The sequence below is a fragment of the Micromys minutus genome (assembly GCF_963924665.1).
Source record: "Micromys minutus genome assembly, chromosome: 1".
Classification (NCBI taxonomy): domain Eukaryota; kingdom Metazoa; phylum Chordata; class Mammalia; order Rodentia; family Muridae; genus Micromys; species Micromys minutus.
In genome coordinates, this window is record NC_137969.1 from 116,221,079 (window position 1) to 116,238,962 (window position 17,884).

General features: G+C 43.1%; 1 protein-coding gene across 1 annotated transcript in view; it reads left to right on the top strand.

The window, feature by feature from the left end:
• F13A1 (coagulation factor XIII A chain) overlaps window positions 1–17,884 on the top strand; it is a 172,159-nt gene that overhangs the window by 125,442 nt on the left and 28,833 nt on the right. Inside the window, exons 11-13 of the mRNA XM_080920897.1 lie at window positions 3,278–3,431; window positions 11,198–11,485; window positions 16,439–16,599. Of these exons, the coding sequence (XP_080777023.1) occupies window positions 3,278–3,431; window positions 11,198–11,485; window positions 16,439–16,599 (603 nt within the window). The remainder of the gene's footprint in view (window positions 1–3,277; window positions 3,432–11,197; window positions 11,486–16,438; window positions 16,600–17,884) is intronic.

Consider the following 17,884-nt stretch of genomic DNA (forward strand, 5'->3'; position numbering starts at 1 on the left):
GTTCAAGGGGATAGGGCTATCTCAGGGCAAAGTTCAAGGGGATAGGTTTCTGGGCTAGCCTGAGTCAAAGGTTTAGGACTAGCTATGGACTACTAGTCCAAAGTGAAGGTCAAAGGGACAAGGACTTGACCACACAAAGTGAAGGATAAGAGAAAGGCTGTAGAGCAGCTAAAGTCAAGACCAAGAGAATGACCCGTGGCTTGGCTCAGGGATTGTATCTCTCAATAGCTCCCTGACACGGGCCCACAAAACTTGCCCTGATGAGATTTGGTGCTTACATCCATAGCAAACAGAATAATACAGACTTTGGAGATTGAGTCTGGGGACTTCCATTATCACCGACAGGATGTATTGAAACACTGAGTGCATTTACCAGTGTTAACTACACTCTCCTTAGCAGAGAGCAGATCCGTGTGGATTCAGAACATTTTATAAGGAAGTATGGAAAGTCAGTCTCTTTAACCCCATGTTTTAAAGTTGGGACACCATCATCATGTTCCCACCATTAGCCCATTTAAGTCAATTGAGGACTTTTGAAGTCATGTTCACATAGATCTTACCTCACTCTGGACAAAAAGGTTCCTGTGAAACTAGCAAGACAGGGGTGATGGATTTTCATGTTACAAAACAGACCGGAAGTTCTCAGTGACTGACAGGGCGTCCTGCAGGTCCACACCCAGCAACAGAGCCCAGGTTTCCCACAGCATCTCTCTGGACCTTGGGAGGCTTTGCACCTTCCCACTTCCTCCTTCCTTCCCTCTTTCTTCAGCTCATTGTCTCCTGTGTTCCTTGCACATTTCAATCTGTTACTCTTTGCCCACCTCCACACTAGTCTGTGCACCAACAAAGAATCTTGGAGTTATCCTATCACTGTGTATATAGCTCTGTATTCCAGAAGTTCTCAGGCCTGTGTGCTCAGTAAAGTCATCTGAGACCATTTTTAAAACATAATATATTTAGAAGCCCACCCAAGCCTTCTTAATCAGACATCTACTTGTTTTTAAAGTTCCCCTAGGTGATTCTGACTCCCAAAATCTCCCCTCCCACTGTGTCAACTCTGTAATGGATGGACTAGATCTATTTTGCTCAACATTAGGGCTCTGACACTTTGGATGCTATCTGAGAAAGCTTCTAAATAATACATAATTATCGGTATCATTTACTGAGTGTTACCTCTACGCCAGGCACTATGGCAAGTAGTCCACGTGCATTTATTTCATTTAATTCTGCCAGTAATCCTGTGAGGAAGGCACTTTTATTAAAGGAACAGGAGCTGAGCTGGGAGAGAGCTGGAAAAGCTTATACCCATGACTGTTGGCAGTGTTGCTGTTTCCTACCTGATGCCCTGATGATACATAGAACTCCAAAAAGGGTAGTATATGCCCCATATTAGGTACCCATGGGATCACCTTCCAGGCAGACCTAGCACTGTCTCTAGAAACACAATGGGAACACTGGACCTTGGGAAAGTATGAGTTCTGCTTCATCCCAGGGCACTGTCTCAAATTTCTACCAACAGCCTCGTTTAGATGCTGAATTACCATGAATTGTCTGAATTCCTCCTAGATGGTTTAACTATATATTCAAACTAAAATACATAGACACCATTACTGAGACTGAAATCAATAGACTTTTTTCTCATTTAAGAAATCCTGAAGTTGTCTGTCCAAGATCGGTCCCTTTGAATGGCTTATTGGGCCTGCAAGCCTCTGCTCTCTCTGCCAACTTCTCATGGCTGACCAAGCATTTCTGTCCCAGGTAGACAATGGCTCCAAGCAGTATGTCACTCCTGATGAAGACATCTAAGGGAGAAGGGGGCAGACACTTCTATGTCCCTCTTTCCTTTGTAACTGTTAGGTTAGAATTCTTTCCAGGAAGCCATCTAGATGACATTTTTCCCTCCTACAAGGGTTGCACAGCCTTCACTAGCTTAGCAGGGTCCAGAAAGGCAAGGAATGAATGGGATGTTTCTAGCTTCCTCAAACAGGGTAGAATTTAACAGGAAGACAAAGGAAATGAAGAAATGTTCACTGATAATGTACCTGCCTTGGAATTCTCCGTCAAGTCATGACTGATCCAAAGTGGACTCCCCTCCATACATTTTAAAGAATCTTTATTATTATTGGTGTGTGTGTGTGTGTGTGTGTGTGTGTGTATGTGTGTGAGTGTGTGTCTGTGTGTGTGTCTGTGTGTGTGTGAGTGTGTGTCTGTGTGTGTATGTCTATGTGAGTGTGTGTCTGTGTGAGTGTCTGTGTGTGTGTGTGTTTGTCTGTGTGTGTGTCTGTGTGTGTGTCTGTGTGTGTGAGTGTGTGTCTGTGTGTCTGTGTGTCTGTGTGAGTGTGTGTCTGTGTGTGTGTCTGTCTGTCTCTCTCTCTCTCTCTCTCTCTCTCTCTCTCTCTGTGTGTGTGTGTGTGTGTGTGTGTGTGTGTGTGTGTGTATAAGAAAGAGAGAGATGAGGCACATACATACCATGGCATGTATATGACCATCAAAGGACTCTGTGATTTTGATTCTGTCCTCAGACTCAGGTAGTCCGGTTTAATGGCACAAACCTTTATGGGAAGAACCATCTCTCTAGCTCCAGAATGTTTTAAAAAGGAGGTTGTCCAGCAGCTTCACTACCATGGAAGAAGGGAACACAACAATTCTACACTCCAGATGCCTACAACATAGAACATTAAAGATTTTGAAGATGAGGAATTTGCTGGTTTTGGTTTTTTTCCCCTAAAACATGGTGTTTGTGCATCTCTGTGTGGTTTGAGATGGCAATGTGTGGTGAGAAATGATAATAATAATCTCTGCTCTTCAGTCAGTTTATGTGTTGGGAACTTCATACTCTTCCTACCATTCTAATATGTATCAGAGACTGTATGAACCAGAGCCATAGAAAACTCAGGAATTTCTTCCCTGCTCCGGACTGAGGTTTTTCATGTCTTCCCCTTCACTTCCTTGTCTCTAATAACCCTGTTCCAGTCTTTCCTTCTTTGAAGTCAACATTTCAGTTTCCACAGATAAATGAGAATATGTAGTATTTGCCTTTCTGTATCTGACTTATTTTACTTAGCATTGTGCCTTCCAGCAGGACCTTCACTGCTACAAATAATAGGGATGTGTGCATTTTATGGCTAAATAGTATCCTTGTCTATTTGTTCCACATTTGCACCTATTCACCCACTGATGAACATCCATGTTAATTACATGTTTTAACAATTATAAATATTGTAATTAGAAACTAAAGCATTTGGCAATGGTTAATGCTCTTCTTTTCTGTTTCCAGGTCAACAGTGATCTTGTTTACATTACAGCTAAGAAAGATGGCACTCATGTGGTGGAAGCTGTTGATGCCACCCATATTGGGAAGCTAATTGTGACCAAGCAAATTGGAGGTGACGGAATGCAAGATATCACGGATACTTACAAATTTCAAGAAGGTAATTTACTACAATCAAATGTATTTTTCCCAGTTCCTCTTTGTACTTTTTCCACTGCCAACGATGAAATATATTCCAGAGAATGCCCTGGCATCAGCAGCATCTGACTTTAAGGGCAGAAAATAAACTCTCAAAAGTAGCAGACACCTACAGTTCTGCATTATTTTGCTTGCTTGTTTTGAGCAAAATTCCCTTTCTCATGGCTTATGAAGTGAGTTTGCTTCTAATTCTATTTCAGTAGACTATCTAGTATGTATTCTTGCTTATATGAACCTTAATTTTAAGTAACCCATTAGAAAACACTATCTTCATTATATCAACTTAGTTAAATAATAGAAATTTAACTCACTACCTCACATTTGGTAAGTACTTTATACATTGTTTTTAATGCACTGTTCCACTGGGTTGTCATGGAAACCTTCTGATATATATATATATATATATATATATATATATATATATTGATAAGATAGTACAATATTACTAATTTAAGACAATTATATTGAAGACTAGTTTCAATTACAAAGTAATGTTATGGCAAAGGGCTGGTAACCTTTAATGTAGAGTACTTTTCAAACTGTACCATTGCGTTCAGTACATCTAAAACAGCATATCTCCACAATCCTAACAGTGAGCAGGACACAGTTTCTGTCCTCACACAAAAAAGTAGGATCATTGTTAGAGAAGGTTGTAGAACAGGAAAATGCCAGGTCCTATCAAAAGAATGAAATGAAGAGTGGGGGAAAAAACTCATTTAAAGAAATCAGAATGGGGCTTCAGGAAGCAGAATGACAGTCAAAGGCAGGGAATGTGAAGCAGGTCTGGAGGTTAGGATACCACAGACCTCAGCACCCCTTCTAGCTTAGAGCACCCACTGCTAGCTGGGTGAGGATGCTCGCTGTCTGGAGAGCAAAAAGACACAATATCTTTTGGAAATGTTTCGCCTCCAGAGATTCTTAAGAGTGGCATTTACTTTAGTGAATGAGTAAAAATTATGACTAATTAGCATATACTAAATACTCCCTGGCATTCCTGGAGAGCTAACGTGTGCAGGGTTGTTTTTAAATGTTTTATACTGCTACTTGTGCTTATTTACAAAGGCGATTTGCATAATAAAGTCAAAGCCTTTTGAACCAGGACAGGTGTATGGTGTTGAAACTTAGCATTTTTGTCTTCTGAACTCTTGAATTTTTCCTGTTTTCCTGAAATGCTTCAGTCTCTGCATTTGGTAATCATCCACTGCACAATAGAAACACACACACAGCAAAATGTCTCTCCCTCCTCCATGTTTTGACTTTTCTCTAGAAGGAAAGTTAAAAATTATATAAACACAATTAAAACCAACCAAGCAAGCAATGCCTTCTCATACAGAGAGGCAAGGAAAAAGATTTGGAATGCAAAAGGGAAAGTCCTTAGAGGATGGGGAAGAAAGTCCCCTGGGTCCGCTGTAGCCACTCAGCAGCCTGTTTTTAACCCAGCAGCACACTCAACCTGCATGGAGCTGGGGCACCACAGCCCTGCTATGTGTGTGTGTGTGTGTGTGTGTGTGTGTGTGTGTGTGTGTGTGTGTGCTCATGCACGAGCGGGCGAGTGTGTAGGCTTCCTGTGTGGGAAAGCATAGTCCAGTCCTTGTCATGCCAGAAGGGAGGTACTATGACAGGGCATGGACAGATGACTCAGGTGCAGAGGACATCCAAGCAGAAAGGGCCCCAAAATGCTCACAATACTCAGGCAGAAAACCATGTCTGTACCACGTTGATGTCTGAGCAGAATAAACAGAGCCATTCACTTGGTCCCGTTCTAATAAACTGGCCCCTAAATGCCATGGCATCATGATGTATCCACTTATTGGACACAATGAATTGGCACCTATGGTGTCCAGTGTGCCCCAAACCCTGAGTCTGGGCTTAGAAGGAGAGCATTTACCTTATTTTAGTGCCAGCACCACCAAAAATCCTGTCCAAAGAATAAATAAGAATTTTGGGTTTGCTGGGGAAAGTGTTCTCCAGGAAAACGGTGGTATAAACTGCTTTTCTTGTCTTCTGATGAGGTTGTAGTGAATGCGTGGTGGATGAGGGGTGAACTCACTCTCCCTGGGGGCAGTGTTTAGCACTGGGGCAGCAGTCATCGGTGCTGGAAAGAGACCAAAGCATGCAGTGCATCAGAGCCCAGCTACCATTAACTGTCAACCCCAGAGGTGACTGTGGAGGCCTGCTGTAAATATTAAAAATCTAAATGCTTACCTCTTTATCAGCCCCTGTGGTCTCACTTCGAGGACGCCACTCTAGTGTGGAGCCGAGCACATGGATTCTGTCACTCTGTCCACAAGCTACACTCTCCACCAGATTCCCTTCCCAGGCAGTTCAGTCCACCCAACCTGGTGCTTCTGCCCCAGAGTGTTTCTTTACACCACCGACCAGCACAAACATGACTCTAAGACCCAATACCGTTCATACAGGATTATATATTAAATTCTCAATTCACAAACCACTACACAGTAAGATTGCATCCAGTAGACAAAGATACAAACTGCCCTTCTATAAGAGATAAAAAGCAACCTATAAAATCCCATAACAATATTCAATTCTACCTAACTCCAACTACGGCCACCAAGTTCCAGGTCTGATTTCCCCAGCTCCATCTTGATCTACCTCCAATTCCTATTCCTCTTTCATCTTCCTACCTTTTCCCCGCCTACCTCTCCACTGTCCAATTATATATCAACTTAACGTAAATCTACAGAGGCCAAATAGGAATAGGGCAGGATTAGCCATTAAGAGCGGAAGAGACACACCTGTGAAAGAGAAGCTGAGGTTTGGCCTGTGATATACAAATGCTAAAACACATTTTCAAACTCATCATGAGAAAGGCTACTGAGGTCCATGGTCCTACTCCTTAGCAAGAAGTTGATTCTCAGGGAAAGATTGGTAGGTGTTTTGAACCAACTAGAACTTCTGATGGAGGTGATTTGTTGTGAGAAGCATTTCGACCACCTTCTGGGCTAAGGTTTGATCCCAAGTGGAGACCTCATCTCTTGATCAAGGATGACACACATACATCGCATTCTAACTGAGCAAACAACCCAGTGGAGTGCTATTCTGCGACTGTAGAAACTCCATCATCATGCAGTGGAGAAAGGGATTGATTACTGGTTTCTGCTCCAAGTGTACAATAAATACCAGCAGCATCTACTCCTGGCTGTGGATCTGCTGCTCTGGATCTCAGGAGCATCTTTTGTAACTTCTCTGAACCTGCATATAGGAAGGTTGGACACTAAAATGTAGAGATGAATAAGAACAGAAAAGAAATTATGCAAGATGACCTGATAAATTGTGGAGAGGTTATTTTTCACTTCCACTAAAACTTAATATCAGTTTTAACTTTTTTTTTCAAACTATGAGATTAAGAAATGTTAAAGCTTTATAAAACAGAACTCTGAAAATGTTCTGAGGCAATATTTTCTCTTGTGTGATGGTATCTGGACGTGTTCCCTGTTTACTTCATCTATTACTCTGCATTACTCTGCTATTGCTCCTCCCTCTCTCCCTCCCTCCCTCCTTACCTTCCTTCCCCCACTCTTTCTCTTCCTTCCACCCTCTATCCCTCTCTTCAAAAAGCAATTAGGCATCTCATATATTCAGATTATTTCTCCTAACAAAACCATTTGCAGCATTGTACCACTTAGTAAACGGGCAATTCTTTGCTCTTCCACATCTGCCATTGGACATCTTGAGAGACCTGGCAAGTGGGGTGGAGAATTATATCTAGTCTATTCCTTCCTTGTCTCTGGACTCTTTCTGCAAACAGGACACCCTTGAAGCGGTTCTTAACCACACAGCATCATGTTGGATCATAGTCTGCAGGTAGCATTCTGGTTTCCTAACTTCCTGATGATGTTCAGTTCTTTTTTGTCATTCTTCTTTTCTTTCTATAATAGAAGTTATTTTTTCTCCACCACACCTAACCCTGTTGTGTTTACTGCAGCACTCACTAAGTTTACCTTTCTCCACTCCCTTCCAAATGCCCTCTGGAGGCTCCATGCCTACAAAATTTATGTTCTTCCTGGATAGCTGTGGTTGACTCTCACAGATGTAGTGACCACTGCTAAATCAGCATCTCACCCAGGCCTTACATATGACACAAAATCCTACTTACTCTTCCTCCACTCCACTCCCCTGCCCTGCCCATTCATTCTTTACTTTCCACCCCAGTGCAGACAACCACTATGCACCCACATTTAGCTACCACAGAATTAGGTAGCAAACCCTCTACTTGCCCCATCTGAAACAGCCCTCATGTGCACCTCTTCTGGTTCCATAGCCATGCTATGAGACTAACACAGCATCCTATGTAGAAAACCTTAATAGAGAGCCTGGACCATGATGGGGTCCAGTATTCGGTAGCTTTACGTAATAGTAATGCTATCATTGCTATCATAGTGCTTGGAGTATTTCAGACTATGATTTTGGAGGGGGGGATGGATAATTAGTCGAGCTTACAAACCCCTCCTCAATGTAAACCCTTCTCTCCATAAAAGTGGTACTCCGTACATGTAAACCTGAGGCCATCAAAGCAGCGAAAATAGCCTACTGTCTTTCCGATGCCTTCAGAACAATCCACTGATAACCCAGAAAGCCTCACTAGCTGGCTATTTGGTCTTCGTGCAGTCCACCCACTGCTGCTGCCAGATGAGCCAGATGAGCAGTCATAGTCCCTGAGTAGCCGAGCTCTTGCATGACTCCCTGTCTTTACCCACTGTGCTGGAAAGAGGGCTCCTGTGCCACCCAAACAATCTAAGGGTGCTTCATAACTCATGTCTCAGGTTCCTCATGACAATGTCTGTCCCAGCACCTGTGATCTACAAACCTATACCATGATAGCATTTTACTTCTCCCTCTATGCCCATGACTGAAGGACTCTTTCTTAGTAGTGTCTGGCCCAACGTGTGTCCTCAGGACTCCAAAGTTGTGACATAGCCAAAGCATTGGTCACATGGCTGTGCTCTCATGGGTCAGCTGAGTACACTCTACAGCAGTTTTAGAGACAAAAGTTGTGCCTTGCACTGAAATTGGCATATGTGCAAGCCTCCCTCCTCCAGATCCTCAGTGCCTGCAGGAACTCAGTCCTAGTAATACAAAGGTGGCAACACAGATGGAATGCCTGCCCTCCTGGAGTCTGTGTTTCCAGAGGGAGGTAGCATAGCACTGGGCAAGTACTGCTCTGAGGGAAGAGAAAGAAAACTGGAAATTCACTGGTGTGAGCACTGGGGGCTGGGGCTACATTCTCACAGAAATGAGGAGAGGTGTTGAGAAGATGGCCAGGACAAGGAGAGGATGCTTCATTCAACACGAAAGGACTAGTTAGCAACATAGTTTCTGGGAGGATAATGTTGACCCTGCTCCTACAAAACACACAGGCATCTCAGAAAGCAAAGTCTCACTCTAGATAACTTTTTCCTGGTGTTGGGACACCAGAGCACTCATAACTGCTGCGAAGCAGGGGCAACTCTCTCGGGCCCTAAAATTCCTCGCCATTCTCTCCTGCCTGGAATGGCCTGCCAGCCTGTGACTGCCCCCACTCGCTTCACCTGGTTCTCATACCCAGGCCAGCTAAGCGCCTCTCTCCCTAGGCAGCAGCTCTCTGGTTCTTTGTTTGCTGCTCCAACAGACTTCCTGTGCTTTGGCTAAATGCATACTTGGCCTTTATCCAAAGTAATAATTGTTAATGCTCTTCTTCTCATGGACCTGCTTGCCAGTTGATCGCTCCTAAAGTAGTCTGCTGAACTTTCAAGGCTGGGCTCTCCCTCCTTCCTTCCCTTCCTGTCTTCCTTCATTGGCTTCATAAACGTATGTCTGAGCCAATTCTGGTTTTGGAACTTATTGTTTCTGGCATGTTTTTGCAGTCTTGACAGAGAAGTTTATAACACACACATACACATACATACACATACACACACATATACACATACATGCACACACATGCACACACACATACACACACAGCCTATAATGTACAAATGTACATACCCTTACATGGCTAGTGGTATTTACAGTGCCTAGCTTGTAGCTATGAGGCTTAGCAGAGCTGTTGCAAGCAAGCACATATCCCATGGCCTGCCATGTAATTAGCATTTAGTGATAGTTTATAGCACCCACTACCCTCTCAAATGCAGTTATTAATTATCTGACTTAATTTTTAGTACAGTAGAAGATAACATCTTTAAATTAGCACAATTAGAAAAGCCAACATTCTTATTTTAAAGTGCTTTTTCCCACCCCAAGCCATTCTCATACCTAGAATGTGCCTTCGTATTTCATCTGTCCTCCACCATGAAAGAAGCTATAGAGATCTTAGGGTAGAAAAAAAGAAGGGCCTCCCTATTGTACTTTCAATAGCCTGCCCCTGGAACTAAGGACTTAACACAAGCTTTGGAAGTATTGCTATGCTACAGCTTGTCAGGTAGTGAGAGTCTGAGCACAGCCCCATCTGAGGCCATATTTAGGTCTCTGTTTCCTGCTTCTTCCCCTGTTCATCCTATTTTTAATCTGTGTGTCTGTGTCTCTGTCTTTGCTCTGCTCCCTTCATCATTTTTGGTATGTTCCCTCTCTGTGTCTCTGCCATCCTCTCTCTAGCTCACTCTTTGTGTGTGTGTGTGTGTGTGTGTGTGTGTGTGTGTGTGTGTGTGTGTGTGTGTGTGTATGTGTGTTTGAAGACCTTGTTCATGCTAACAAGTGTTCATCCACTGAACTGTATTCCCAGCCCTTGGTTTTTGAGGCAGAATATTACTAGGTAGCTCAGGCTGTCCTTGAACAATCTTCCTGCCTCAGACTTCCAAGTGCAAAGATTACATATACATACCACCATGCTTGCCTCCTCTTCCTCTCTTTACTTCCCCACCATCTCTCCTTCTTTCCCTCTCTTTCTTCTCTATCTCCACTACTATCCCCCCAGAAAGTGACTGTAAGACATTTGCTCAAACCATACCTAAACATCATACTGTTAGAGCAAGGCATCATTCCAGCAGTGGGGCTACAATCCTTGTGCTCAGTGAGAAGCAACTGGAAGATTCTGAGGTAATAAAGTTGTAGAGCTCAGTCCCTTTGTGAGCTCAGGAAAGCTGTTGACCTTCAGCAGGTTAAATGAGGCTCCCTCCAAGGGTCTGACCCAGGAGTCCTTGGGAAGGGGAAGATTAGCAATTGACCTGAACCTAGTGCCTTGAAGTAGTACAGTTTTGAGGTTGATGGGCACTGCAGATGGTATAGAAGCACATAGAAGGACCCAACCCAGCCCGAAAGTCATCTCAAGAAAGAGAAAATAGAAAAAAATTAAATAGGAGGCAGATTGAAGGGCACAACATATTCAGGGGCAGAAAAGTCCATAGCTGGTGGAAACATCTATGACAGGAGGTAGCAAGCATTACAGGTGGCCACTGTCTTCTACATCTTTGATTAGATGACACTAAATGCTAACTTCCTGGCAGAGACTCAGAGATTAGCCCATTGGTGCCTTAGTAGCCTTCCAAACAGATAAATCTTGCCTGGATACCAAGTACACTCACAGCCTGGGTGGCCACTGCCTATCTGGAAATTTGGTCTTGCAGAACCTAACCCAGTGATTATGGGTACACCTAACTTTCTATGAAAGAGAGGTTAACTGGCTTTCAGAGACCATCAGTCAGTGAGGGTGCTGCAGAGTACATTTTGGGTCATTGTGTTCTCCATGGAGTATATTCCCTTCATCTTTCATTATCTGTGGCTCTCTCTTAGGCCAAGAAGAAGAGAGACTAGCCCTTGAAACTGCCCTGATGTATGGTGCCAAGAAGACCATCAACACTGAGGGTGTTGTTAAATCGAGATCTGATGTGGACATGAACTTTGATGTGGAAAATGCTGTGCTGGGGAAAGACTTCAAAGTAACCATCACCTTCCAGAACAATAGCTCCAATCTGTACACCGTCCTGGCCTATCTTTCCGGCAGCATCACCTTCTACACTGGGGTATCCAAGAAAGAGTTCAAGAAGGAGTCCTTTGAAGTGACGCTGGACCCCTTGTCCTGTAAGCTAACTAATGTGTGGGTCTCTCCAGGACTTGCTGCCTTATTCTATGTCTCACTGTCAACACTGTCAAAGCTCTGGTTCTCACCAGATCTCAGTGTTAGGGGTCACACTGAGGGGCAGGTCTAGAAAACACCTAATCCTCTTGTCTTTGTGGCACGTGAACAGAAATGAATGCTGACATCTTCTAAGCCTAGAATACCATGAGTGAGAGAGTTAAATGGAAGTGCATCTCTTTATATTTAGTGTGATCTCTGAACCTACAACACCAGCATCTCAAGCCTTAGGCACCACCGTACCTCCTGAAACAGAATATGCATTTAAGATCTGAACTTTCTGTACAGATTACATCAACCTCAGGCATCATCCGTGATTCCTCTGGACCTTATACATTAGGGCAGAGTCTCTCACTAAACCTGAAGCTCACCAACTCTACCTAGCCTATTTACTTAGTGTGCATCCCATCTCTGCTTGCAGTTACAGGCAGTCACCATGGCCAACCAGCCCTAACATGAACACTGGAGATCTAGACTCGAGTCCTATGCTGTGTGGCAAGGGGCTGATATACTCAGCCATCCCCAGATCTGCCCCAAAAGCTGTTTTTTTTTTAATCAGCCTGATCCAGTGATAACCACTGAAGAGGAAGCCTAAGAGATATTAAGTGCCATCTTCTCAGAGCTATCGCTAGTGGAGTCTCTTTCCTGTTCATTTCCCCTGCCTCCCATACAAATGTCTGAGGCTTTCATTGCCATAAGAATTTGGGATACTTGTACCAAGGCAGGACTGTCATGTCACTGCATACATTGGGGATGGCAATTTTGAAAGGTCTCGTTTTTTTTCTGAGAGTAATAGGTAGACTTCATATTCGGTATTTAGTTGAGCACAAAAAACAAACAAACAAACAAAACATAATGGGGAGAATGTCTCTAGGCAGAGCACTGATTCAGAGAAAACTGAAAAGTCATTGACAATTTGGGGTGCTGTGTCTCTGGACCCAACATGTGGTCCTGAAAATAAAAAGAAGAAAGGGGGTACAGAAGCAATAGTATTCCTAAAGCAGAGACAAGCAAGCAGGCCCACTCCACCAATGATCTAATCACACATCTCTGTTGTTCCTGAGTTCCCTGGCCCCAGCGGAACCAGAGATGTGTTCCCAGAGAAAATGAAAAACTATTCCTAAAAATTCAGATTCCAAGAAAAGTAAATTGAAAGAGCCAAATATTTCTAGCTTCAGTGATACAGCTAGCAGTGGCATTTTCTTTGGAAACTAAAGTTGGCTTTTTTTTTTTAATTCCAAGGAGAGGAAAGGCTTATCATCAAAATGGGTAGTCAGCATGAAGGACTGAAGGAATCTCATGCTTCCAGGAAACAGGCAAACACATTGATTCTGGGGATTAGACAAGTCTGAATATAAGACGTGACTGTATCGCCTCTAAGTGTCTGTCCCTGGGCAGGTTGCCAAAGTGATCTAGGTTCTTTCCCGTCATGTGTATAAGGGAGCAATATCACCCACACTACAGAATTGTTCCCTGTCAGGCCAGTGTCATGGCTACTCTTAATTGGCATACCTGGAAAGAGGAAACCTCAGCAACTGAATTGTTTACATCAGTTTGGCCTGTAAACTTGTCTGTGGGGGCATTTTCTTGGTTGCTAATTGATGGAAGAAAGCCCCACCCAAGGTGGGTGACTGATAGTCCTGGACTGTATAAGAAAGTAGGCTCACAAGCAGAGGAAGCAAGCCAGTAAGCAGCACTTCTCCTTGGTCTTTGCTTCCATCCCTGCCTCCAGGGTCCTACCTTGAGCTCCAGCCCTGTCTTCTCTTCACTATAGCCAAATATCCCTTTTCTCCCTAAGCTATTTTTGGCCATGGTATTTTAACACAGCAACAGAAAGCAAACTGGAGCAGCCAGGCTCCAGCATATGCTGGACACAGGGGAGTGCACATCTTTGCGGAGATTTTGGTCTTGTAGAGGAAGCAGGCAATAAAGAACCAAGCATGCTACAGATGTATCATTTGCTTATATGTATAGTAAGAAAATACAAAACAGACTAAGAGAGAAAGACATGTTGGCCTTGCAGGCATTACAACCACAAAATAAATCTCTCTGATAGGGTGGTGTGGAACAGAGACCTGATAGAGGTTATTCCAGACAGAAAAATCTCATTGGTATCATAGGAAATCTAATGTGCTCAATAAGACACAAAAGTTGAAGAACCATTCTTGTTATCAGTGTGATAACTGATGATGGGAAAAGGTGGAACCCTTAAGAGGCAAAGCCTTGTGGAAAATGACTAGAATATGTGATCGTAATTGACCTTGGGAGGGTTAGTACTGATGTGGGGGGTGAGTCGATTCCTGGAGAGCAGCTTCTTATAAAGGAGGGCTGGTTTGCAAGTGTGGCCCCTTGTGACCATGGACAGTTCCCTTCCTCTTATGCCAGCACCATGCTGTTTGAATACTGCAACCACTAATATTATGAGACAACTAAAGGTATTTTCTTTATAAATTTCCAAGCCTCTGTCACTCAGGTACAGTAGCAAAACCAGACTCAAACAGGAACAAAAGCAGCCAACAAAAAGCAATGGGCTTAACTCATATGATGAATAATACCCCTCATACAAACTTCAGCTTTATTTTCTGCAACCAAGCCTGACCATCTGAGTTCCATCCTCCACATGGTAGAAGAAAACAAACTCCTATAACTTGTCTTCTGATCTCTACTCATATGCTTGGTCCCACACACAATGATAATTTTCTAAATTAAAAAATAAGAAAGATCACACTGGCTGTTGTGAAGAGACCCACAGAAGCAGGGCTGAAGCTTACAGACCAGTTAGGATGCTGTAAACAATCATTCAGCTGAAATGTGGTGGTCATGGTGACAGTGCTAAGAACAAGCCTAATCTGCACATGTTCTGAAGATAGAGTCCACCTGATTGGCTGGGCACATGAGAGGAAGGAGTGGAGGAGACTCCATGAATGACAGGTGTGAAATGCCTTGGTATTCCTATTACCTTCCAACATAGTGGAAAACTCAGGCTGAGTTGATATAGTTAAAGACATGAAGGTTACAGAACCTAGATCCCCTGTGCCAGAACATTGAACCAATGTGTGTGAACTGGGTCCTGCATAGAATTGTCTATAATCCATCACATCTATCTACACCATAAATAAAGTATAGCCCCATTCTAGCCTCACTTGCACCCTTTCAATCTTTCTTGTTTCCTTAACCCAATGAAAGGATGGACTCAAGACAAGACATTTCCTGGCTGCAGAAACAATACAACCAGACACTACACCCTCATGCTTGCTCCCAGGCCTTCCCACCATGATGGATTGTGTGCCCTCAAATCATAAGCCAAAATAAACCTTTCCCCTACAAAAATTAAAAATAGGAGATAACTTTACATGAGTTAATGGATTAGAATGATGTACTTCTCTACTGAGCTATTCACGTAGGGGTCAAACATAAGCCCGCACCAACTTTAATACAGCTTCATCAGTCAGACCACCCAAGATAACTTCAAGGGAATTAGAACCTCATTCTTCTTTTGATAATTTACTAATTAATGTGGTATCAATTGAATGCAATAAAACGCATGTTGCAATCTGAAGTAAATCCTAATCTTTTGCAGAATCACACATGTCTGACCCTAATCAAGCATTCTCCCATGCCTCTATTGCAAATTAAAGTTTTCTAAGGAGAATGGGAAGCAGACTTTTCAGATTGGTGATTAAAGGGAGTGTGTGGGCTAGAGTCAGCTTGGGAAATTTGAATAACTTAAACCACCCAGTACCTTCAAAGGTGTTATCATTGTCACTTGGCTATATTTAGTCTCCCTTGCTTTTTAGAAGAGATGAGGCAGCTCCAGCCTGTGTCTCCCTTGGCTTTCCCCAGACACCATAAATGATGTTGGCAGCCTCCCATCTCCACCACTCATACAGTGAAAATCTATTCCTCCTTCTCTTGCCGCATTTAATAAACTTTATCTAGAACAATTTTTTGTGTGGTGGCAAAGCATGGCACTTATATAACAGACTATTTCAGGAGCACTGTTCTCTGGGGCTCTGATGCACAGCCCCATTTCTTCAGTACCATGATTGAGAGAATGGTCTGCCTCCAAGAAGAAAGGAGCCCCGAGGCTGAGACTATAAGTGGTGATAAGAACCTCTGCAAGGAGGGATACAAAGAAGATTGACAAATCTTGCTGCCTAAGAAAACCTAGTCACCAAACACTTTCCCCTAAGAAAGGCCAGAAGAAAACTACTCTTTACTACTATCCCTGGAAACACCAGGGGGGAAAATACACTGTCTCTAAGGAGATATATATATCTGGGCTCAGCCTGAAGAACTGTTCTTCTTTGGGCTCTAGAATCCCAGGCGATGGGAAATGGAACCACAGAGCAAATGGACCCAAGCTACAGATACACCTCTACATCCTCGGCCCCTATAAAGATGGAAAGGGGAGTGAGACTACTCCCCATCCTCCATGCTATCTGCAGGGCTTGTTCTCTACCCTGAAAGCTAGCAGTAGAGTTTCAACACAGAGGTCTTCCCAATCACAAAATAGAGAAAGGGAGCACCATGCTTCTTTTCCACCATCTTGGGATTGCCTTGGCCCAGATCGAAGCCTCTGTAGTTGAAGTTTCTAGGTTCCACCTTTAATATCTCTGTGTATACTTTCCATTTTCCAGCTGCAAAAGCAACGCTTGGAAAGTTTGACAACTCTTTTCTGTAGTCAGACCTCACTGGCTTACATTTCTAGTGTACTCTTTCTTCACCCATGAGACAGGAGAGCTCATTCCTGATTGATTCTTTATATCTGACTCTTGCAATGTTCCTAGTGACTTGTGTGCTAACATGGGGGTGGAAAGATGGGAGAGAAAAAGCAAGCCATATGTCATTGCATCCAGGTCTGATGGCAACCGTGTTGTTTTTTTCCCTCCCTCCAGTCAAGAAAAAGGAGGTGCTGATCAGAGCAAGCGAGTACATGAGCCACCTTCTGGAACAGGGCCTCCTGCACTTCTTTGTCACAGCACGCATCAATGAGACCAGGGATGTCCTGGCCAAGCAGAAATCCATAGTGCTAACTATCCCCAAGGTCACCATCAAGGTCAGTGAACATCACATCTCAGACAAGAAAGGGCAAAGTGCTTAGTCAGACTGTGTACATGTGTGTAGGGGGTAGGGGGTATCCAAAAGACATAATGGAGCTAGGATCCTCCTGTTCTTTGAAAGAAGCAAGCCATTCTATATATAGTGTTGTACATGTAACACTCCTCTTCTCTCCTTATTTAAATATATAGATGTGGCTGCAGATATAAATATACCCTGTGGTATAAACACACTTGTGGAGGAAGATAAAGATGTGTGATGGAGACAGAGACTCAGAACTCTCTGTGTCTTCAGAATAAAGTGGGTCAGGCTTGCAAACTACCTACAATGTCCCTTCTGCATTTGGGGCAGTAATGTTATTCACTGAGGTGTGACTGCACGCAAGTAGGATGTGCAAGCTGAAGTATACATCTGGGGAGCAATAGCTGAATATACATATGCCGTTATAATCACCAGATACATGGAAATATAGAGGATTTCCAGTCTTCAGAAAATACCTTCCTGCTTTTTCCTGTTCACAGTCCTCCCTACTTACCAAGATGACAAATTTTCTGGCTTCTGTCATCATGGCTTGTTTTTCCCACTTGGTTCATGGCTTTAGTTGTACAGAGAACACAGAGTAAGTTGTCCAGGTAGTACAGGGTATCTCTTCTCATGTTGCTCAGGAGGGTTGGTAAAGAAAAAAGAGGAAGAAAGGGTTGCCTGCTTCGCAGCTGCAAGGTTAGCTTCTGGTGGCATCAGTAGACAACTTTACCAAGGCACCTTCCAAGCACTGGAAGCCAAGCATCTAGTGGTTACCTTAGAGAGTGGCATTTTATGCCATCTGGATATGGTTTTAGGTTTCCCTGGTGTCTGAAGAGCATCCATCTCTTAAGAGACTGAATGATTATTATAAATACTCCTAACATAAAGTATCCTAAATAAACCAAGTAATCCAAGTGGCTCCAGAGATGGCAGGAGTGAGAAATAAGTTTTGTTTATTATGAACCACTTCTTAAGCTAATAGCTATTGTGTGGCAGTCAATATGAGTTCCCTGCTTGCTTCTATACTGCACCCTGGCAGCTGTTATCAAAGTATATTATATATATATATATATATATATATATATATATATATATATATATATATATCTGAGGTTTTAACACTCAATAACTCCTACAAATAAGCAGTACAAATGTTTCTACTTTATATGTAAGAAAACTGAAGTGCAGAGGGGCTGTAAAACTTGTGCAAGATGCCATCATCATCAAGACATAGAGCTAGGTCTCCAACCTCAGCAGTC